This window comes from Poecilia reticulata, chromosome 16 (assembly GCF_904066995.2).
Source record: "Poecilia reticulata chromosome 16, P_reticulata-male-v2, whole genome shotgun sequence".
NCBI classification, from domain to species: domain Eukaryota; kingdom Metazoa; phylum Chordata; class Actinopteri; order Cyprinodontiformes; family Poeciliidae; genus Poecilia; species Poecilia reticulata.
The window spans coordinates 12,569,142-12,590,700 of NC_088845.1; the positions used below are offsets into that span (position 1 = coordinate 12,569,142).

The 21,559-nt window shown below is 40.3% G+C and overlaps 1 protein-coding gene across 4 annotated transcripts in view; it reads right to left on the reverse strand.

The window, feature by feature from the left end:
• Positions 1–454: 454 nt before the first annotated feature.
• Positions 455–21,559, reverse strand: part of pou2f2b (POU class 2 homeobox 2b) — a 60,868-nt gene continuing 39,763 nt past the window's right edge. For 2 of the 4 annotated variants that reach the window (XM_008431320.3, XM_008431321.3), the window contains exons 2-16: positions 17,379–17,444; positions 17,185–17,219; positions 15,111–15,167; positions 14,274–14,393; positions 13,772–14,110; positions 13,428–13,533; positions 11,309–11,400; positions 11,034–11,189; positions 10,804–10,945; positions 10,580–10,728; positions 9,810–10,007; positions 9,491–9,717; positions 7,815–7,883; positions 7,468–7,541; positions 455–3,588 (exon numbers count right to left, since the gene is read on the reverse strand). In XM_008431320.3, the coding sequence (XP_008429542.1) occupies positions 3,260–3,588; positions 7,468–7,541; positions 7,815–7,883; positions 9,491–9,717; positions 9,810–10,007; positions 10,580–10,728; positions 10,804–10,945; positions 11,034–11,189; positions 11,309–11,400; positions 13,428–13,533; positions 13,772–14,110; positions 14,274–14,393; positions 15,111–15,167; positions 17,185–17,219; positions 17,379–17,444 (2,159 nt within the window). In that variant the 3' untranslated portion in view covers positions 455–3,259. The remainder of the gene's footprint in view (positions 3,589–7,467; positions 7,542–7,814; positions 7,884–9,490; positions 9,718–9,809; positions 10,008–10,579; positions 10,729–10,803; positions 10,946–11,033; positions 11,190–11,308; positions 11,401–13,427; positions 13,534–13,771; positions 14,111–14,273; positions 14,394–15,110; positions 15,168–17,184; positions 17,220–17,378; positions 17,445–21,559) is intronic. The other 2 variants (XM_008431322.3, XM_008431323.3) reach the window with 2 other exon arrangements.

Consider the following 21,559-nt stretch of genomic DNA (forward strand, 5'->3'; position numbering starts at 1 on the left):
TGGGTAGTGAGAGTTCGTCTTTTTGGTTTGGTTTGGGTTTGTTTTTGGTATCCTCTTTAAAAAAAAAGTGTGACTACCCTTTGTTGTGTGTGTGTGTGTGTGTGAGGAGGTGGGGGAGGGGTGTCCAGAGTATAAGATCAGCCCCTACATAAAGCTTTCAGGTGAAGGAGATTCACCAGTGGGGCCTTTCAGTGGCAGCATCCTGTTCTCAGCCCCTTCCCTCAGAAATGCCCCCACACCCTCCACGGGCGCGTCTTTATTGTGTTTATGTCTCGGCTAAGGCTCGAGAAGAACATAATGCTTTGGTATCTATCTGAGGATTAATGGAAGAGTGGGGTGGAAAATGACATGTGAAATGTGACTGATGAAGCGATGATGGAAGCAGACGTATACATCGAGACGTACAGATGTCAGGCGGTCTGTGCTGATAGACGAGGCAGGGACGAGAGCAAGCTGTGACTAAACTTGGCTTTATTGACTTATTTAGCCTTCAGTCTCAGTGGTTAATCCTTCAAATCTCCCATCACAGCCCCCTATTTCATACTTTCAACATCATTTTCAGCGTGCGAAGTTTCCTGGGCATGTTCATTTAGACACGGACTGCCCTGATAACGAGCCCGACAAGTATCGAACACATCAGCGTTTCTCTCAGTAAATGTATTTCTAATGTGGCAGCTGAGATTAAAACCAGATCAGATGTTGGTAAAAAAACAAAAAACAAACAAAAAAAAAAAACAAGCAGCCCCAAAGAAATCAAAACAAATTAGTCCATAATAAAGTTATCTGTTGTAAAGTGGAATCTAATCTGTACTAAGAAAGCTTTTATAAGAGTAAATAAATGTTGGCTAGTCCAGTAAAGGTGACCTGTTGTGCTTCCTTAAACGGTTGAGGATACGTCTATGAGCTATACGAAACATGTTTATTAAATTTTTTGCACAAAATTATTCTTAGATAATGAGATTTTTCTATCTATTTTGAGCTCCTTTCAGAATGAGCTGTTTTAAGGCATGTTGTCACTTTAAATCCAAATATGTTGCTGCTGGCCACGCCCTTCAACTCAACGTTTACACTCACACGTGAAAACGGCTGCAAACAGATGCGTAATGATGCACCTGTACATCTTTGAGAAGCAGTAGTAGAGCCTCCTACACAACGAACAACAATGCAGCAAGTGGTTTCTGAATGGTTAATCAACAACAAAACACTTGTCTTTTCCAGCAGCCATTGTACAGCACATACCTTGGTAAACTTGCTTGGGTTGCCAGGTAATGGGAATGGTGTTGCTAGGTAACGGCAAAGTGACTGTTGATTGTGATTTAACAATCAGGAGGTTCATTTTCCAGACTCCAAAAACATTAACTTATTGCCTAAAAATAGCTGGCTGCTTATTTTAAAGCTATTTTTAGAAGCAGTTGAGACCCAAATGGAAGCATACAAATTTGCAATATGTGAATTTTGCATAATAGGTCTTCTCTAAAAGCTTTCTTACGAAGAGCATGACAATTATCTGCAAAGAGCTTTCTGAAAACTTTATTGTTGCAAATCGAAGGGATGCCGTTGGTTGCTGACATGTTTCTAAGGTTCTGAATATTTCCCAGAGCACTGATTGGGCTAAAATTAAGAGTTGAGTTGAACATCGTTTCACCATTAACCAGCTAAGACCAGCTGCTCCTCCTAGGACAAATGAGTTTAATGGATAGTCAGAAGAGTTTCTCAGGAGAAAATTAGAGCCACAAAGGGCTTTAGAAAGACTTGGACTTAGCCTCTAGTAGGACACAATACAACAAGATTTATTTCACGTGATAAGCTGCCATTACCAAAAAATAAAAATAAAAATGCTTTTGTGGCTCAGTATTTAATACATTTTATCAATTCTTTTACATATAAATTCATTTATGGACTAACTTATTAGGATTTCTTTTTTTTTTTTTTTACTGAGAAAGAAACAACATTCAATACTTTTATCTTAAAGAGTGAGGGTCGGGCAGTCTAAATAAGCACTTAAAAACATCAACCTGTTCCTAACGAATGAATTCGCACTGTAAGTTACAGCAAAGTGAGCCATCTCGATCTGCGAGTTAGCGGCACTTGGTGAGGACTGGATCACTTCCGTCATCTGTCCTGCTGCGGGGCGAGTCGCGTTACAAACAAAATACATGGCAACGATGATGACGCAGACGAAGATGATGGCGATGATAATGACGAGAGCTAAAACTACAGTAGCACACAACAATAAATAGGAGCTGAAATGTGTAACAGCACTAATAAATAGTAAAAAAAAAAAACTAATGTTAAACTGTACTTAGAAAATAATGTGTTAAAAAGTTGAACTTTAGAAAAATGAATGCAATTTTACGCTCTTCTAGCAGACGCTCACACACACGATGCAAAAAAAGTAACACTATTTTACAAAATTATAAAAAAAAATCAGTGAGAGACACATGAAGTGAGAGACAGAATGAGTCAGTGACAGGATGAGCTGGTTCTTCATGTTTCGTATGCTTGTGTGTTTGCTTGTTGCAGTAGCAGTAGAGTCCTGGTCCTGGATAGCTTCAGTATTTACACGTCCTTTGAATAAAGCTTTTCTCTCCGTATTTTTGGTATTTGTGATTTTGGTTTGGTTGTCGTTTTTTTTTTTTTTTTTTTTTTTGTCTCATTGTGTATTCTTCCAGCTCCTCCTCAGGTAAAATTTTTGGTTTAAACGTATCCTCCTCGCATCGCCTCTTCTTCTTTCAGATCCGCAGCTTTTTGGAAAATGACATTATTTAAAAAAAAAAAAAAAAGGATAGTTCTCCTCTTTGTTTCTTTTTATCCGCGCTGCCATTCCTTCTTGTCTTATAGTCAAAGTTATCTTTTTGTCATTTTTGGTTTATGCACTCGGACGTGCCGTCTCTTCCACCTCTTTGTTGCAGAGTCATTGGTTTGTTTTCCTTCAGAGAGACGTGCCACGTCACACGTTTTAGAGAAAAATGTCCACTGCTGTCTCCGTTTCATCCGTCTGGATACATAAAGATTTTTGGTTTCAATCTTTCTCCTCCTTTTCCCTTCTCTTACTTCTTTCCCTCCTTCTCTCCTCTTTCATTCTGTGTATTTTTGGCATCGAAAGACTTGGAGAGAAAGACGGAGAGAGACGCCGGGAAAAAAAACAAAAACAAAAACGAAAGAAGAGCACAAGAGAGAGAAAGAGATAGCTTTGGTGTGAAAGGTGAGGTTCTTGTTTAATCCTTTCTGCTCCTCTCTGATTGACCCCCGGGTGTGGTCACTCAATCTTGGGCCCCCCCAGGGAGGACGGGCTGTGTGCCATTTCGCTGGAGGAGCAGGAGGAGGCAGGGCTGGAGCAGGGGGAGGGGGAGCAGGGCGTGGGGCTGATGCTGCTGGCCGAAGGGAAGTGTGAGGGCTGGGAGACTTTGGCTATGGCGGCGCTGACCAGTCCAGCGCCGGGGCTCTGACCCATGTGAAGGAGGGTCGGGTGGTTGAGGAAGAGGGAGGAGGGAAGCCCGCCTCCTTGACCCCCAGACGACCCGAGCATCACCTTGCTGCCGCCCTCAAGAGTGGAAAGAGGCAGCTGGCCACCACTGGCTGCTAGGGCTGGGGACAGAAAAGGAGATGCAGGAATTAAAAACAATAACTTTCATTTTTTATTATCGTCATGTCAACATGGCTGCCATTTTATCCTGTAGTTTACACACCCAAAAACAAAAAACAAACAAAAAAAACAGGCTTAAATATATGAATATATTTTAATTTATTTAATATATTAAAATAAATTTCAATACATTTCAAAGCATTAAAATATATTAAATGTATTTAATATACCTCAATATTAAATACATTTAATATTATATTAATATATTATATAACTGTATTGGTATGAAATATATGTATTAATATATATTTAAAAATACATAATTTATTTTAAGATATTTTAATGTACTTAAATATATTAAATTACTATAATTTAAATCAGTTTTATTCAAGTAAAGTTTAATAAGTTGCTATGTTAAGCAAATGTAGATAAAGTAAGTTTGACAAACTTTAAATGTGCTAAATTAACACATTTGTTTTCAATTGGAGCTCCATTCTCTTTTTTCAGCGCAGTTCGTCCCTGTTAGATTACGTAAAGCTACATCTACTTTATAATAATCAAGGCTTTGTTGTTTTTTTGTCTCTTTAAAATGTTTATCTTTCATTCTCAAAGGTCTAGTGAGAGAGATTTAGAAACGTCGACTGATACACATTCAACATCAAACAGTCTTCCTTATCTGATGCTCTCTCTCCTATCGAGGCTTGAGATTGGTTTGTGTCTGATTTAAGCTCATTTAAACCCAAACCTTGACTAGACTATTCTAAAACTTTAAGATGCCTTGCTTTCTCAGGTCATATTAATCATCTAATGATCTACATCATGTGTCGTAGGAAAAAGCAAACCCAGGTGATGCAGTTTACTAGCAGTTGTATTTTATCCGGATATTTAAAAAGAAATATGGGTCTATATTTTCTTAAATTATGCAAAACATTTAAATATATTTTCCTGTGTTGGAGTTATACTGCTAAAGACAATTTTTGTCTTTAATATAAAACTATCAAAGCTCTTATTTTTACTGCAGTGATCAACAGAGTCGTCCACATTTAGACCCATTAAAAACAGTTGATAAGGAGCAGATGTCGCCGCATGTAGTTTGCGCTTTTGTGCCGCTTGCTGTTTCATATTAATTACTTGATTCTGGTTCGTAATTTTGCTCATAGTGGGTGGAAGATAAAACTCTGAGAAAGTGATTCATCGACATATTTTAGCATATGACCCCAAGATGAGTCACTGATTTTCCATACAACGAAATCTTAAATAATATCAAAAGAGAAGTCTTAGATAATATAGATAATGCACGGCGCTTGTGTAGGTCGTGAATCGTGTGTCACATGGCGTATGATAAATAACGTCGAAACGGTGACAACATCCTAATGCGTAAACGTCTGCACTTAAAGAACATCTTTATGAACTTTATGTGGAAATGCTGAAGCAACATCTAAAGACATCAGTCAGGAGGATAAAGTTTGGGAGCAAAAGGGTCGAAACAAACCATCAAATTAGTTACAATGCAGCTTAATGACACCAATGTGTAGGACTGGCCATCACAAAACCCTGATCTCAGTCAGATAGGGAATCTACAGAAGAGACGGCCTGCGAACCCGACTCAGCTGCACCTGTTCTGTCAGGAGGAATGAGCGAAACTTTCAGCAAGCTGCTGTGAGAAACTTGAGCAAGGAAACCCAAGATATTTCACCCAAGTCATAAAGTTTACAAGAAACTCTGTCAACTACCCACATATGCAAAACTCTGAATTTGAACAAATAAAAACAAGCACGTGCACGTTTGCTCATTTATTATTCTGCCAGTAAGCAAATTGAAATTATGCTTCTCCATAGTCAGACTAAGTCAAGTATGACATTAAATCCGACTTAATATCAGACAACGAGAATAAAAAGGTGACGCATGTTATTAAATGGTTAACTAAATACATAGTTTCAAGATTCAAGCTTCAACTAAAGTCCACAAAAAACATCAAAACTCCTATTTTATTGAAGAAAGCCACATTGTGGTATCTGGATGGTTATTTTCTAAAGCTTCTTGACGTTAAATCAAATACACTCATGTTCGTATGATTCCTAAACAGCAAATGAGCTTCTCAAACAGATGGTTTCCTGACTCAAAGAGCAAAAATACTGACGTTCAAAACAGACGAAAAGGGTAAAGATGAGCAAAACAGCACCTGACAAACAAAAACACGAGCCCACACATTAGCGTAAGCACAGTGACACACGAGCACACACATGCTGAGATCGATTAATGGCTGTAGATGGCGACGTCTGATGAAAAATAAGCTATTTATTTCCTAAGGAGCGCGCTCTCTGTCTCAGCTGTTTCACACTGTTGATGAGCAAACACACTGGGCTGCCTATTCATCCGTGTCTCCAGTCGGTAGTCAACCAGAGCGACTTGATTCATCCACTGTGTGTAACTGTATTAGTCATCATCGCACTTCTGTTTTTGATGAGCCCCCTGCCCCCTCCGTCAGTCTCTCTTTCTCTCTCTCTCACCCCGTTGGAGGTGATTAAAACCGATCGGTTGTCAAACTGACGCCGGCTCTTCACAGGTGGGGAGGGGGGGGGGGTCGGTCACCGCAGGGGGGAGAAACCAGGAGTTTGTTTCAAGGCTTTTCTTGCGCTGTTCTCAAGTGTAGGAAGGTGAATAACGACGCGTGTCATGCTCTGTGTGTGCATGTGAGTTTCAAGGTTCACATCTGTGTGGGAGTGAGTGAGACTGTAACTGCTTAAGAGGAGGAAAATCTACCAACATGCGTTTATTTACAGTGCCTTGTCAAGCTGTTCGTACCCCTCAAACATTTCCACATCTTATCACATGATGACCACGGCCAGGAGGAAATGCGAATGTGTGGCTTTACAAAGATTACAAATAAAAATAGGAGAAGCGTGGATTTGTTTGTAGCTCCCGTTATTCTGAAAACTAAAGCCAGCGCTTACAATCGTCTTAAGAAGTCGCCTGTTCAGACGATTAGTGTAGAGTTGAAACAAATTCCTGAGCCGAGCATTTTAATAAGACACAGCTGAGGCCATTATCTGATGGTGAAGAGAAACCTATCAACCCACTGAAACTGACACGGGGTAAGAAGCATTAATCACTCACACAAGATACCCCTGGCAGCTTCAGAGGGGCTGCAGAGATCCGCATTTCAAATAGTAGAACTTCTTCTTGAGAAACCTATTACTCATTCACTTATTCATTAGGGTACAAAAGAAAGTCATTGCTGAAAGAAGGCCATAAAAAGTCCTGTTGTTTCGTGCGACACTGTAAGCTGCTCACACCGTCTCCATTGTGAATTAAAGTGGTGGCAGCATCATGCTGCAAGGATGCTTTTCTTAAGCTGGGAGTTAAAGAGAAGAAAGCTGGACCTAAATAGAGCCTGCAGAACACTAGAGACTTGGGCCAGAGTAATGGCCTACTCAAAGTCCAGGTAACATACAACTGAGCATCTGTTGAACATGTCTAACTCTATTTTCCCACAAAGACAAGAACAATATTTTAATCTCTAAGTGTATGAAGCCAGTAGAGATGTACACTAAAATGCACAAGTTTTGAGTCACGGTGGCTGAGTACAAATGCACACCACACTTTTCAGACTTTAATTTGCAAAACCCCTTTTAACACAACAAGTAATCACTCAGTATGCACCAACACTATTGTGATTTTATTGGCCCATTACATAAAACGGAATAAACCAATATAGGTATTATTGCAAGGTACTGCATTTTTTTAAAATAAATATATTGTTTCACAACAACCTTAACCGTCTTAAGGATCAAGTGTTTATTAGCAGTTAAACCGTTATTTTTCCTTCATTAATTATTAAATGTCTGTGCCTCCGTTTCCCTGCTTTTACAAACACACACCTTGGATAGTGGCCAGGGGATTGTTACCGAGGAGGGCTTGGCTCATCCCCGTGTTAACTCCCATCACAGTGTTCCTGTTGCGGCACACGCGTGTGCAAGCATGTACACAAACACAGACAGGCAGAGGAGAAGAGGAGAGGGGGGGAAAAAAGCAAGTTTAGCAGCAAGAAAAGGCAAAGGATAAACTCATCCACCCAGACAGACGTCTGTCTGGGTGGAAGGCTCAGAAAAAGCAAGGAGGAAAAAGTTCAAAGCTCTACATATCTATTCATTTTTAGCACAGTTAATTCACACAAAGCTAAGGTGCACAAACTTTTTAGGTGTGATATGTGTAGCCTGCGTCTCACCTCAAGTTTGCAGCAAAGTCAGTGATGTAGTTGGACATTTCGCCGTTCTTTTTACCCATACGCCACAAGCTGTGAACACAACACACAGGATTAGATTCTGTCGCTGCAAAGAGGAAGTTGAAGTATACAGTGGAATGGCTGATTATCAGTGTATGCATTTGAGCCGGGTGTCAATAATTTAAATACAAACTGCAGCTGAACTCTGCATGCTGCTGCGCAGTATAAATTGGAATTATAATTATGAAAATGTGTGGCAATGTGAAGCAGCACTGTGGGTTTCATTTTCCTAAATTTAATAACTTGTGATGGGAAGTGTGCAAAAAGAAACAGTGATTAACAATGCATTAAATAATATTTTTTTTATTTTTGCTATGAAACATCAGATAAATAAATTTTTAAATGCTGCAATTTTTCTTTATGTATATTTTTATTTCATACTGTAAAAATTAAACAAAAAAGCTTATTTTTACGTTGTTGTACTTTATTATCCTACATAGTCAAATTAACTTAAAGGTTAATTTTAGTGGCTAAAACAATTAGAAATATTTTCTTAACAGAGGAACTACTCAAACGTGCTATTTTCTTTTTTCTTCTGTTTGTTTTCCAAAACTAAAATTTCCACCAGACATAATGAATTCTGCAATCTACCTGAGCTGGCCTTTTATATAAAGTATTATGTAAGAGCCAGTCCAAAGTGCAAGCAAACCAAGCAGCTGCTCGGGGCTCCAGGACAGCAGGGGGCGCCCAAGAGCCTTCGACTCATTGGAATATACATGTCAAAATTAATATGTTGTTTCAGGAGCTAATTCTATATTAAAAATTTTATTATTAAAATGGAAAATAATAAAAAAATATATTTTTCATTAAAATTTTATATTTTAATTAAAAAATGAAATGATAATAATGAAAAAATTAATAATCCAGACCATAAAATCTGTTTTCAGAGGCTGCACATTATTCACCTGCTAAGTCAAATAAAATAAATAAATAAATACATTAAATTAAATTAAATTAAAATCACAATAAATGATAGACGATTGGACCATTGGATCTAAGAAATTTCACTATTTGTCCCAAAACTTCACTTTGAAAAATTGACCAACATGCCATAAATTGCAGAGACAAGATAAAAAGCTTGTGAAGGTTTGGGTCTCATGTAAAATTGGCAACAAGGACGGCATTCTGCTGGCTTAGAAAGACTAGACAAGTTTTAACATTTGAAAGTGCAGATGTGTCTGCACAAACTGGTTATTGAGCACTCTACATTTAGTTACCGAAGAAAAGTGTTAGAGCTACAAAATGCAGCTGCTCATTTTCTATCTGCCACTGGGAAATCTCTTTACTGGTTTTCTCGTCAGGCTCTGTCAGATTGCAAGTTTTTACTGCTCTAAATCAGTGTTTCCCAACCCTGGTCCTCAAGGCACACTGACCTGCATGTTTTAGATGCTCCCCTGCTTCAACACATTCAGCAAAAATCTGTTAATCAGCCATCAATTGAAATCATGTGTGTTGAAGCAGGGGAACATCTAAAACATGCAGGTCAGTGTGCCTTGAGGACCAGGGTTGGGTTTCACGGCTCTAAATGGCCTGGTGCCTTCATACAAACATTCTCCTCCTGGGGCCCCAGACAGTTTTGTGCCGGCCCTGCATCCTGTGAACGTCTCCGGGTCTCTTACCCTGTGTTTAGGTTGAGTGTACTGTGGCTGGGAGTGGCAGGGCTGGCTGTGCTGCGGGGAGGAGGTGGAGGAGTCGCTGGGGAGGGTGTGGAGCTCAGAGGGGGGTGGGCTGAGGTGAGAGAGGGGTGAGTGGAAGTGAGGCTGGAGGTCAGGGGACAAATGGAGGACATGGTGGTCACTGTTGTGCTGCTGAGACTGGTCACGGCCTGCGACAGCTGGCTGGACATCTGGTCAGAAAAAAACCAAAACGGTACAGATGAGACGCTGCGAGACGATAACAGATCGTCTCCAGACGGAGACACGTCGGTCTGATATTCACCATATGAGGGCTGTAGCAGGGCGGCTTGTGCGTTTGTGGGGCAGTGGGGGGCTGGCTGGGCAGCGGAGGGGTGGCACTGGTTGGGTTGATGCGCTTCTCTTTCTGCCGGCGGTTGCAGAACCAAACCCGGATCACCTCCTTCTCCATGTTCAGCTGCTCCGCAATCAGCAGGATCTCCTCCGAGGTAGGCTTCTGGTTCTGAAGGGAAAAATGAGTCCGCATTGTTTCAACTGAGACAAAGGAGCCAGGGTTATAAAAACGAGAACAAAAATGTTATTAGCTGTAAAGTCGGTATAAAAAACCCTGCTAGTGTTTGCACAGAAACACAGCTAGCTACTGAAGGAGCATAGAAAAGTTTATAAGAGGTCAACGCTGTGGGGACTGTGTAGTGTAGCTTTCAGTATTGGTGTTACTGAGAGATGTTGCTAACTTTGGTGACTAATAGTGACCATGATACAAGAGACAATGAGACGTAAAGCTGCCACAACCAGAACTGTAAAAAACCTACAAGGCGACAAAAATAATCATTGTTTTGTTTATGTGTTTGATAAAAAAGATTTTGTAATTTCCTCTCCTGGATCATCAAATCAGCAAACGTTACAATTGTTAAATTTTAGTGACATAAAATACATAGATAATTGATCTGAAGCCATAAATAGATAGAATAGAATTAGAATCTTCCTCTTATTTTATAGATAAATAAATAAATACAAACATTCAAACTTTAAAAACTGGGTAATAGATTCTAATAATAATAATAATAATCTTACCGTCAGGAATGCACGCTCCAGGGCCACACGTACGTTCGTCTCAATGCTGGTTCTCTTCTTTCTCCTGCGACCAGGAACGCCATCGAAGCCCATAGACGGAGAGGACAGGGAGCTGGGACTGGGCAGGGTGCTGTCTATGGACATGGTCTCTGCAGGGCAAAACCCACAGTTACTCCTCAGTCAGAAGGAGTGAAAGTGTAAATATATTTTGAATAAGAGCTCACCTGCATCGTTGAGCCACTTTTCCAGCAGTGGCTTCAGCTTGCACATATTCTTAAAGCTCAGGTTGAGCGCCTCGAAGCGAGAGATGGTGGTCTGGCTGAAGTCGTTGCCGTACAGCTTCCCCATGGCCAGGCCGACGTCTCCCTGTTGGCAGGGTGGAGGAAACCGATTTGAGACAAGTCAAAGCAGACAGAGATGCTTCAGTGCTGACGTGACATCGGCCTCTGCTCACCTGCGTGAAGCCCAGCTTGATGCGTCTCTGCTTGAAGGTGCGGGCAAACTGTTCCAGCTCCTCCAAGTCGCTGGGCTCCTCGGGGTGAGAGGTCACAGAGGGCACCGTAGTCATGCCTCCTCCTCCGCCCACATCTATGCTCTTGTCTCGCTGCACCTGACAGGACATGAGATGAATGAAAGTGAAAATGAGAAAGGAAGTGTTTTTTGTTTTTTTCTCACCGTGCTTGTTCATGGAGTGGGTTTGTCTTTTCCACTGAGTAAAAAGTTTCCTACCTGCGACTGGAGTCCCATTCTAGTTGGAGCAGACAGGAGGCTCCCTTGGTTTTGCTGAGGTAGCGGAATAAGATTTGGTGTCGATAGGAGTCCTGATCAACAAGAACGCACAAGAAATTGCGTGTAAGTCAAAAAGAAGGAGACTTTGTCTGCATCAGCAGCCCTTGAACCCTTTCACACATCGACACGTTAAAATCAAAAACATCAATGTAGAACAACACAAAGCAGGACGTAATGGGAACTAAAAGAAAAATAACCCAACATTATTTTACTCAGAAATCTTTTAAAGGGGACCTATTATTGTTCATATTTTGTATGTTTTTGTTCTTCCATTTGGGTTTCTTGAAAAACCCACACATTGTATTTTTTAGCAATGAGTTAATTTCTTTTGGTGTCTGAAAAATTTGTCATTTCAAAAACCTGCCAAAAGTAAAGTTACAAGTCAGCAGGCACTGGCCCTCACCTCGCACATTTGGTCAGTTGGTTTTACCGCTGTACTGGGTTTACATTGGCTGCTGGAAAAGACAAGTGTTTTTTTGTTGTTGTTGTTGACTTGCCATCCAGAAACCACTTGCTACATTCTTGTTGGTTGTGCAGGAGGCTTCACTTCTGCTTTTCAAAGATGTACAGGTGTATAATTGTGCATCTGTTTGCAGCCATTTTCATGTGCGAGTGTAAACTTTGACCAGCTTATTTAGATTTAAAGTGACAAGACGCTGTACAACAGCTCCGTCTGAAAAGAGCACAAAACAGTCAGAACTGACCAGCTAAAATCTCATCCTCTATGATCTTAGACCTATCCTGACCTAGCCAAAGAAGCATAATATGTGACCTTCAAGCAGGATGTGTCTTTAAGTTCCTCTGAATTAATACCGCCTTTCACAGCAATTACACTGCAAATCATTTGGGGTACATCTCTACTGTTTTTTAGAATGTCTACAAATTGCAATGTTTGCCCATTTTGCTCAGTAAGACTTGATAGAGAGCTTCTAAGTGAAGCATTTCAGCTCTGGGTGAATTTCTTTTATCACTGTCCTGCCCTCTAGCGCAGCCTCTAATAGGTGGTCTTCCACTATTTCCCTGTATTTACATTTACAGCTGAACATTTTCCCATCAACCCCTACCTGCTTCCCTGACGCTGCTGAAGACAAGCATTCCTTCAGCATCAGGCTGCAAACATGATGAGCACCTTCTTCCTATAAAGCTTGTGGCAAACTGCAAACAGGGTTTTATATGGAAGACTAACATTTGTTCCATCAACAGATTCTGTAGCTGCCCTCAATGTATCATGGCCCACTTTGCTGTTTCTCCTTCGTCTCTCATTTCAGGTGGACGGCCATGTCTTACACAGTTTCTTGCTGTTTCTTGGTCTTCATGATGCTTTTTTTTTTTAACTCTCTGAGATAGAGGTGGGTAGATCAATCTAAAATATTGATCATATCAATACCAAGTCATTATCTGCATCAGATTGATACTTTAGTTTCAGATTTACTCTTGGTTTTTTATTTTCATTTTTGTACTGTAGTTTCTCAACTCTGCCTTAAAAATAAATTTTCTTTCGATTTGCTCTCAAATAGTAATATTTTGCACTTTGTTTATTTAGGAAAAATGCCCCCAAATCATGTCAATATGTTATTAAATGACTTTGTAGACACCTTTAAACTTTGTCCAAATATTTTCCTAGGTTTGAAAAAAAATAATTAAAAGAAAAAAAACAACAGAAAGCATATGTCATCAGAAGTTTGATGACATATCAAGCTTAAATAAAATGTATTCTTATCACTATTGATATTGCCCCTGTATTTACTTGGTATTGGATCCAAAATATGCAATAATTTGGTATCTACTCTACTCTAAAAGGTTCTAAAGTGCAGCTGCATTATATGTACAATTAGAGTAAAAGTTATTTGTAAAGTATTAATAGAGTATTAATATAAATGGTTGTTTCAATGTTTATATTTTTATTCATAAAAATAAATGGAACTTCCGATTCTTTAACTTCACAATTATGTCCGCTTTGTGTCGGTCCTCTGAATAATGTAACATAATGAGAAAAGGTTCAAAGGGCATCAATACTTTTATAAAACACTGCATAAATCAAAAAGTCTGGCACTCCCACCTTGCTGGCTCTGCTGTGCCTGCGGGAGGAGAAACTGGGCTGGAGACGGAAGCGGGTGACCGGGCACCAACACCAGCTGCTGAAGCTGCAGCAGCTGCTGAATGTCCTGTTCAACAGAGAAACAAGTTCATAAATGTTAGCAGGCGGGAACTGACTCACATTTGCAAGAAAAGGATTTCATAACGGAAAGGCGTGCTAATAAATCATTTGTTTTCACTGGGAAAAGGGAGTGGGTCTGGATGTAGAGCGGAATGATAAGAACAAACGGGTGAATCAGGATGAGTTGTTCGACTGACTGAAGGCCCCTCTTTGATCAGGAAATGTCTGGGACTGGCGGTCAGTACCTGGGCTGTGAGCTGGATAGGCTGGGAGAGAGTGAGCTGAGGCGGAGGAGGCGGGACAGGGACACTTTGGGTGTTTTGCTCCTGTGTGCTCTGTCCCTGTCCCTGGGACTGAGCCTGCTGCCCTGTCTGTCCTGTGTGTTGCTGCTGCTGCTGTTGCTGCTGCTGCTGGGCTTGCTGATTTGCTGCTGCAGCTGCCTGAGCTTGCTGATTGGCTTGAGCGGCGGCATGGGCAGCATGAGCTGCATGGGCTGCATTGGACTGCTGCACGGCAGCAGCCAGGAGCTGTGCCTGAGCCTGCTGCAGCAGCAGCTGTTGCTGCGCTGGCAATAAAGCTGTCAGCTGCAGAAAGAAAGAAAAAAAGAAAGAGGCAGGTACAGAAGAGGAAAAGAGCAAGAAGTTAGGATGAAGAAGGGAAACAAAGTGTTCAAAAAGCAGCATGAGAAGAAGCAAGCGAGGTAAAGGCATGGCAGGGCGCACGGCTGCGCGTATTTGTTAGTCTTACCCCTGCTAGCTGCGAGCCAGTCAGCATGAGCTGAGTGTGTTGTAGGGCTGTCTGGGAAGGAGTCGGGCCGTGAGAGGGAGGAAGGCCTGGAGACATTTCTGGGCACTCATCCATCTTATTCTGGTTTAAAAACAAAGATCATATGGGGACAAATGTAGAAGAAAATCTAAAATAAAATAAAAATATAGCTGGTGGTGATATCTAAACATCGAAAGGAAAATGGTAAAACCTAGAGGCTACTTAGGATTTAGGTGAAATTTGACGTTTTAGGACAAAGGGTTAATAATCTACTGATCTGAATTAGTGAACCTGAGCGGGGTGAGTTTACTTCTCAGAGTCAGTTACAGTGTTATTATTTAACCATCGTTGAACTGTGTTTCCAGTCTGTGTTTGCTCAGCACAAAGGGATGATATTTTTTCTCCCAGGCCGGGGCATGTTTGGACTGGAAGACCAAGCTCCTTCCATTGTACTGATTTGCATATCTCTCGTAGTATGAAAATGAAGATTAATAACATGGTGAAATGAGTGATCTCACAGACTTACTTAATTTATCCCTGGGCTTAGTGACAGCAGAGGGCCTTAATGCGCTTTTTTTTTGTTGCGAATATGTTTACACCGAAGACGGGGCGGAGAGTGGACACATTGTCAGCCTGACCATCCGACGCAACAAAAGAGCAATTCAGAGCTTAGAAATGAGTACAAAGCGTCAGCAGCCATACTGTCAATAAGCCTACAGCGTGACGCCGGGATACAAAAGATGCACAAACTCTGAAGCAGAATCACGCAGAGACACGCAGGGGCGGCTCGTTAACACCGACACACAACAGTTCGCTCACCTTGCTGCTGTTCAGGTTCGGTGAGAGAGGAAAGGGGCTGACTTTCATCGCATGAACCTTGGAGAAAGGAGTCAAACACTGAATTACATAAACAACCCGAACACTGACTGTTGATATTATGGACTGACATCCATGTGCTTTTCTGACCAAATGAAGAGAGACATTTACAGATGTTTCTTGGGGACATTTTCCTAAATGTTTTTTGTCTCGCTTTAGTGCAAAATCTCAGCATGCACACTTTAAAAAAACAACTTTAATTGTATGTCAGTCCAAATTATCCATACACAATGTATCACATTTTAAAACCTCTTAGTACATTTATGAGTAGGGGAAACCACAAGAAGAAATTAACCTTCGTAACTAAATTGTCTGTGCCACAATTATTAAAAATATCCTATAAAATGAAAGTAACTCAGACATTTTTGTAATTTTCTTTTACTTTTTAAAGTACATATTAACTTTTCACTAGTAATCAGTGGCTACTTATATCCCTGAGGTGTAAATGTTATCTAAAAAAAAAAATGCTATTTATCAAATGTACGAATGAAGGGAGAACATGCCCTTTAAAAGAAGCAGGTAGGTGTCGATCTTCCAAAGAATAGAAAGGACTTATCTTGCTTAAAGTTGCCCATGACTGTGTACAGTCAGAGAAAAAAACTATAAAAACACTGAACAGTAACAAACAAAAAGCTAAAAAGTATCTTCTCATCAAGCAGACTGAGGAAGAAGGTAAAGAGCGTAGGAAGAAAATCTGCACCAAGTTTCCAAACAACCATTCGATGCTTGCTACATGCCAACTGGTTGCTCTTAATGCATGATAGAAATACGTTTTTCCCCCTGAATCACAAACATAAACAGAAGGAGCTCTGATAAGACTGAGTTTAAACTGTTCAGCGACAGTCACTCCTGCCTGCTGTGAAATACGGTGGAGGATCTGTAATGCTGAGGGTCTATTTTTCTTCCAAAGAGCTGATTCTTTGAAATGAATAGACATTTTAAATAAAAATCTAGTTTCCTAGTAAACTAGTAATGGGTCATCATTTGATATTTTGACAGGACCGGGATCCAAAAGAGGCACCAAAACAACCGCCTTCTCAGTTCCCAGCTTAAATATTTTAGAAAAAAAAAATAGGAGGAGCTCAAGAAAAGGAGCTCAAGAAAAGGACTCTGGATGATCAAAAATTGTTTCATAAATATTAATATTATTGTAAATATTAAAGCTTGTATTTAAAAAGAAAGAAAAAAATAAGGTATTTTTGTTGCACATGCTAATAATAAACTAACCTTAAAATGTAGGATTTTGCTGTACAATGATATATAAACTATTGCAGATTCAAAACAAAATGAGTCTCGTGTGTTTCCCTTATTGAAAAAAATTAACACAATTTCCTACATTTTTAGGTAGAGTATTAAAAAGATTAGTCTGTTTAATTTATGTCTATCCTCAGAAGCAAGAGCAGGATACGGATCACTCTTTATTGAAAAGTTTAAAGAAGGGATTTTACCCAAGTTTGTTTTTGAGTAAAATTCTCTGAATATTTCTGGTTCTTTTTATTTATAAAATTAAAACACAAGCAAAAAAAATACAAATAAAAATGTGGGCAATGATGGGCAAGCTCTTTGTGTTGTACGAAATGTTTTCTTTGTTTAATCTTTTTTTTATTATTTATCAGTGAAATTATAACATTAAAATATTAAAAACATAACTAAATTTATATCCCTCTGAATTTGGATCGTGAAATTTTGTAGAAGAGCCATTTTACTAGCAAACAGGATTCTACAAAGTATTAATCATTGTTCTCATAATTTGAAATAAAAACAATTATTTCTTATTCATGTTGTTTTCCCCCCAATGAAAAAAGTATTCAAATGAAAAGTTTGGTTGGAAGTGCTACTGGAACAGAAGATACACTTATTCAACGGGTTGTTGGACATTTTTACCAAAATATCATGAACTGTATTGTAAAAAACGAGTTCAAACACAACTATTAGGGGCCATTATCTCACGCTGCACATCAGTTTGTAGGTAAAGGAGGTGGAAGATGATTGTAACGATGAGAAGTGTAAGACCTACCTGGTGATTTGATTCAGGTCCATTCCGCTCTGACTCTGCGTAGGAGGCAAAGGAAAAAGTGATAAATCTCATCTCCAGCACAGCTCTCTGTCTCACACACACCAGTTAACACAAATACTTTCCAATGCCATGCTTGTTACACATCTGTACTAAAGGAGTAGCGACTTATCTGAAATAACTGAGGCCGACCCTACCTGTGCCTTCTAACGGTGAGTCAGCCCCGACTTTCTCAACCTCTGCTGGCTTTGACATCCTGATATCTGCGGCAGGAAAGACACGAGTAAAATGTGTCACACAAGAAGAAGAAGAAGAAGAAGTGCAGATGATAGCAGAACATGTAAGTGACCAGAATCTAGATGACAGCAGGGGAAAGAGGAAGGCCAGGGCGGCGATCTCCGATATGTCGGGGTTGAGTGTTTTTCAGGTCACAGAGAGAAGCCTACACACTGTAAACTTAAACTGAATCATTCACAACTATACATCCAGCCCACATTCATTCACTCTTTCCAATTAGAGGTTGAACACAGGAGTGGGTTGACCTAAAGGTGTTTGCTTGTTCTAAATTTAACCCGGGGTGTTTTCGTGGGAGTAAAGAAGCTCTGAAAATGTCTCATGTTGTTTGTCATTCATCACAAGACCGCATCACTTTCTGGTTCTCTTGTTTGGGACAGTCCCAGCGGCGACAGTCATGAATGGGGCAAGGCTGCAAATGTAAGCCTTTGCTTCTGTTTGTCAGGACAAAGGCGGAATTTAGGCCTGGGAAGACACGGACGGGGACGTTTGAGAGGAGTTTACGCAGAACACAAAGGTGTGTGATGGTGTGCGTGTCCATGGATGTGCCGGTGTGCGGTGACTTATGTTTGGTTATCAGCCTGTGGCATTATCTGCTACAAAACCCTTTTTATTTATCTGAAACCACAAACTGTAAAAGAAAAACTTTTTGTTGTGTCCATTTGAAACCATTTCTCCCCCCACTCTCTTGCTCTGCCTTCCCTTAACACGAACACACACACACACACACACACACACACACACACACACACACACACACACACACACACACACACACACACACACACACACACACACAGAGCAACTTCCCTTTTGTGAAAACATGCAAATCTGCCCAACGACCAACTAATTATATCTGCCACCTGCATAATAAACTCTCAGTCTCCCTTCTCATGTTCAGCCTCTCTTCTCTCCCGGTTCTGTTGTCGCACATGATGCCTCAATTTCATTTTTATCGCTGCGTGAAGACAAATGTGACCAAAACAATGACTGCTTGCTTTGCTAATGGTCAAGCAGTTGTTCCGCCACTGGGTGGCAGTAGCGACACACCGATTCCCTGACCGCTGCTGACCAGATGCCCTGTTTTAAGTGAACCAGCCATCAGTCAAATGTCACCTCTACAGCTCAGAGTCATTTTGCCTCATCATTGGTTTGGGTTCACGTTTCCTGCTCTGCTTGCTCTCATTTCACACCTATGCACTTAAAAATCTTAAGTATCCTTTAGTTTTTCTTTTTAAGGGAAGTATTTTCATAAATTATGGAGACCCCCACGTGTAGTTTAATTCAACTCAGTTTAATCTAATTAAATTTTTTGCCTTCTGAAGGCTTCACTTTACTCCTTATTACTGTCAGACCAAAAGAACTGAGGGACTTTCTGCTGGTAAGCATCATCTATTAATAGTCATTAACAACATTTCCTTACAGTGGGATACAGAAAAGTAGCAGTCATTGATTGATGCATTGTCCCTGCGAAGATGATTATTGCTTTCATCGCTAAAGATGTCGAGATCAAAGCAAACAAGTCTACAAACAGAATGTTTGCAGCTTCTTAAAAAGAGTAAAAATCTAAATTTCAGACCATAAAAAGAATTAGACATGGTCAGACAATAGGCTGAAAATGACTTTTTTTTGTGTTTATTCATTTCTTTGGACTAAAACCTTTACAAAAAAAACTGTGACAAAACTACAAATGTCGTGATACGGAGACGCAACAAGCCTCATCTTAAGGATATTTAGGGTTCCTAATAAAATAGTTCAACCTCTGAAACTGACTTTCTGGCGTAAAATTAAGTTTAGGTCAATACATTTATAACATACGTATTTTACTCCACAGGCTTCTTAAATCACTGGACGCAGATATAATAAAGCGTAACATGCGAGCAGCGATAATAATCGCCGTAATAACCATCATAAATTTTACTATCTTGCGCAGGACGGCCTTGAAGCGTCGGCGAAATGCGCTCGAGTCACACACCACAGCTGAAAAAGCTGTGGTTGAAGTTATATTAAATATACTTAAGCTATTAAGCAGGTTATGTTATCTTTCATGTGTCTTATCTTTAATTAGTAATCATCTTTGAAACTTTTAAATTAACTCTGGTGAAACCTGCAGAAACCCTGAACAGCTAAACGTTCAGGCGATGATCACCGTAGAACAAATATGCAGCCTGACAGAAAGTTTTATGCAAAACGTTTTTTTTAATTGAATTATTATTATGCCTTTAAAGATTTAGAGAGTTGGAACATTGATTTTGATATTTAATTTTGCACAGGTTATGCTTTCTTTTCTTTTGAAGATATACCAGTTTTGAGTTTCCATCAGTCGCTCAAAAGCAAAAATAGAACCACTTGATATTCTGATACTGCTTACTTTTTTGAAGCACCACTTCACTATTGTAAGTTGAGCCGAGCCACAGTTAACATTCACGTCTGTTTTCGCAACATGGCACCATCCGTGGGTTACATACTGGATCGCACTAATTAGCTACACCGATTTCATGCAGAGCAACCAACTCCACGTAAAAACTCAAACTAGTTGTAATTTCTAAGCATAGATAGGAGCTGCTTTTCCACATGTTGTTCACATGAAGTCAGTGCATCAGATACTAGAAGCCAACATTGAAACCAATCCAACGTGGTGCCCATCCAGCGTCAGCAGAATCCAAACAGGACCGACCCACATACTCATGTTGGCTGGTTTCTGGCGCTCTCTGCAGCAGCAACATGTTTGTTTTAGTGAACCAGATGTGAGATCAGTCAGCTTCAGAGCATGCATGAATGTCTTCAGGGAATGGGGGGGACGCGGGGGAAGGCGGGGGGGGGTCTAGGTGACGATCTGCTTGAGAAGCTCCACTCGCTGCATGACGGTGAGGGCCCACACACATGCGTGCAAACCAACCAACATGCTGACTGCAGGATTTCCCTCAAAACGATGAAGCTAATTTGGTCAGGATGCAAAATTAAGGATGCTGGTTAGTCTATTTTCAGGGTCACTTTGTGGTTGTTCCCATTTTACATACAGTAAGCCCCCCTGTTTTGGGGACTTTGTGATGGCGGCTATTAGGAAAATATGAGAAGTGTCCACTATTGCTCAATTTCTGCTAAAAACCACAGAATTTGCCCCAAAATAGCATCTTCCTCTTATTTACACAAAATTGGTAAGAAGACACGGACGTTACTTTGATAGCTGCTCGGATTGAGACGTTTTTTTGGCTCACGGTTACAAGACCAAAATCAAGCGGATGAAACGATGCATGTTCTCCTCGTCCATGTGTGCAGCAGACAGGGAAAAGCTGTGTGCCGATTCATGGCGTGAAACGGCCTGTAGACGGTAGTATGGTGGATAATGTGGTCAGTAATATGGTGGCGGGACAGTATATCAAGATGCTGTGTCTTTTTCTCACTTCCCCTCCCGACTTCCCCTTGTACCGGGTTGAATGCTGAGTGCTAAACCCGACATTTACTGTCAGTGTAGCTATTAATATTAACCTGCTCTCCCTCTCTCACTCTCTCTTTCACTCCATCTTTTAAAAAAACCTGCTTATCTTTAACAACACGCTGCCGCGCGTTCAAACACACGACTCATTTGACCCATCACAATAAGTTAAAGGTGAGACGATAATATTAGGAGCAAGAAGATGCATATTTCTGCACAAACACGATGAAAACCAGCAGGGAGAAACATTTTTTTTTTTTTCTTAGGTAGCTTCAGGGAACAGGGGGTTTGATCTGTGACTGTGAGAAACCAGAATGCGAAGCCAGACGAAACGCTGCATCTTAACCAGATTAAAATTAATGCTGTATAATCCTGTGTCATGAATAAATGATGCAACAGAAAGGAACGAGGAACAACGCTGTCTGTGCACAGTCTGGACTGTTTCTGTTATTCTCCTCTGGGTATTTTGGCTCAGATAAAACTTGACTGCAACAAGTCTGAGCCTCACTTCCTGAATCAGGCTTGGATGTGGAGTTATTATGATAATTATAATTATAATGATAATTCCTAAATTATTAAAAAAATGAATTAAATCCAACAGGATGCTCACTTCAGCCGCAATAAAACAATTTTATAGTATCAGACTCA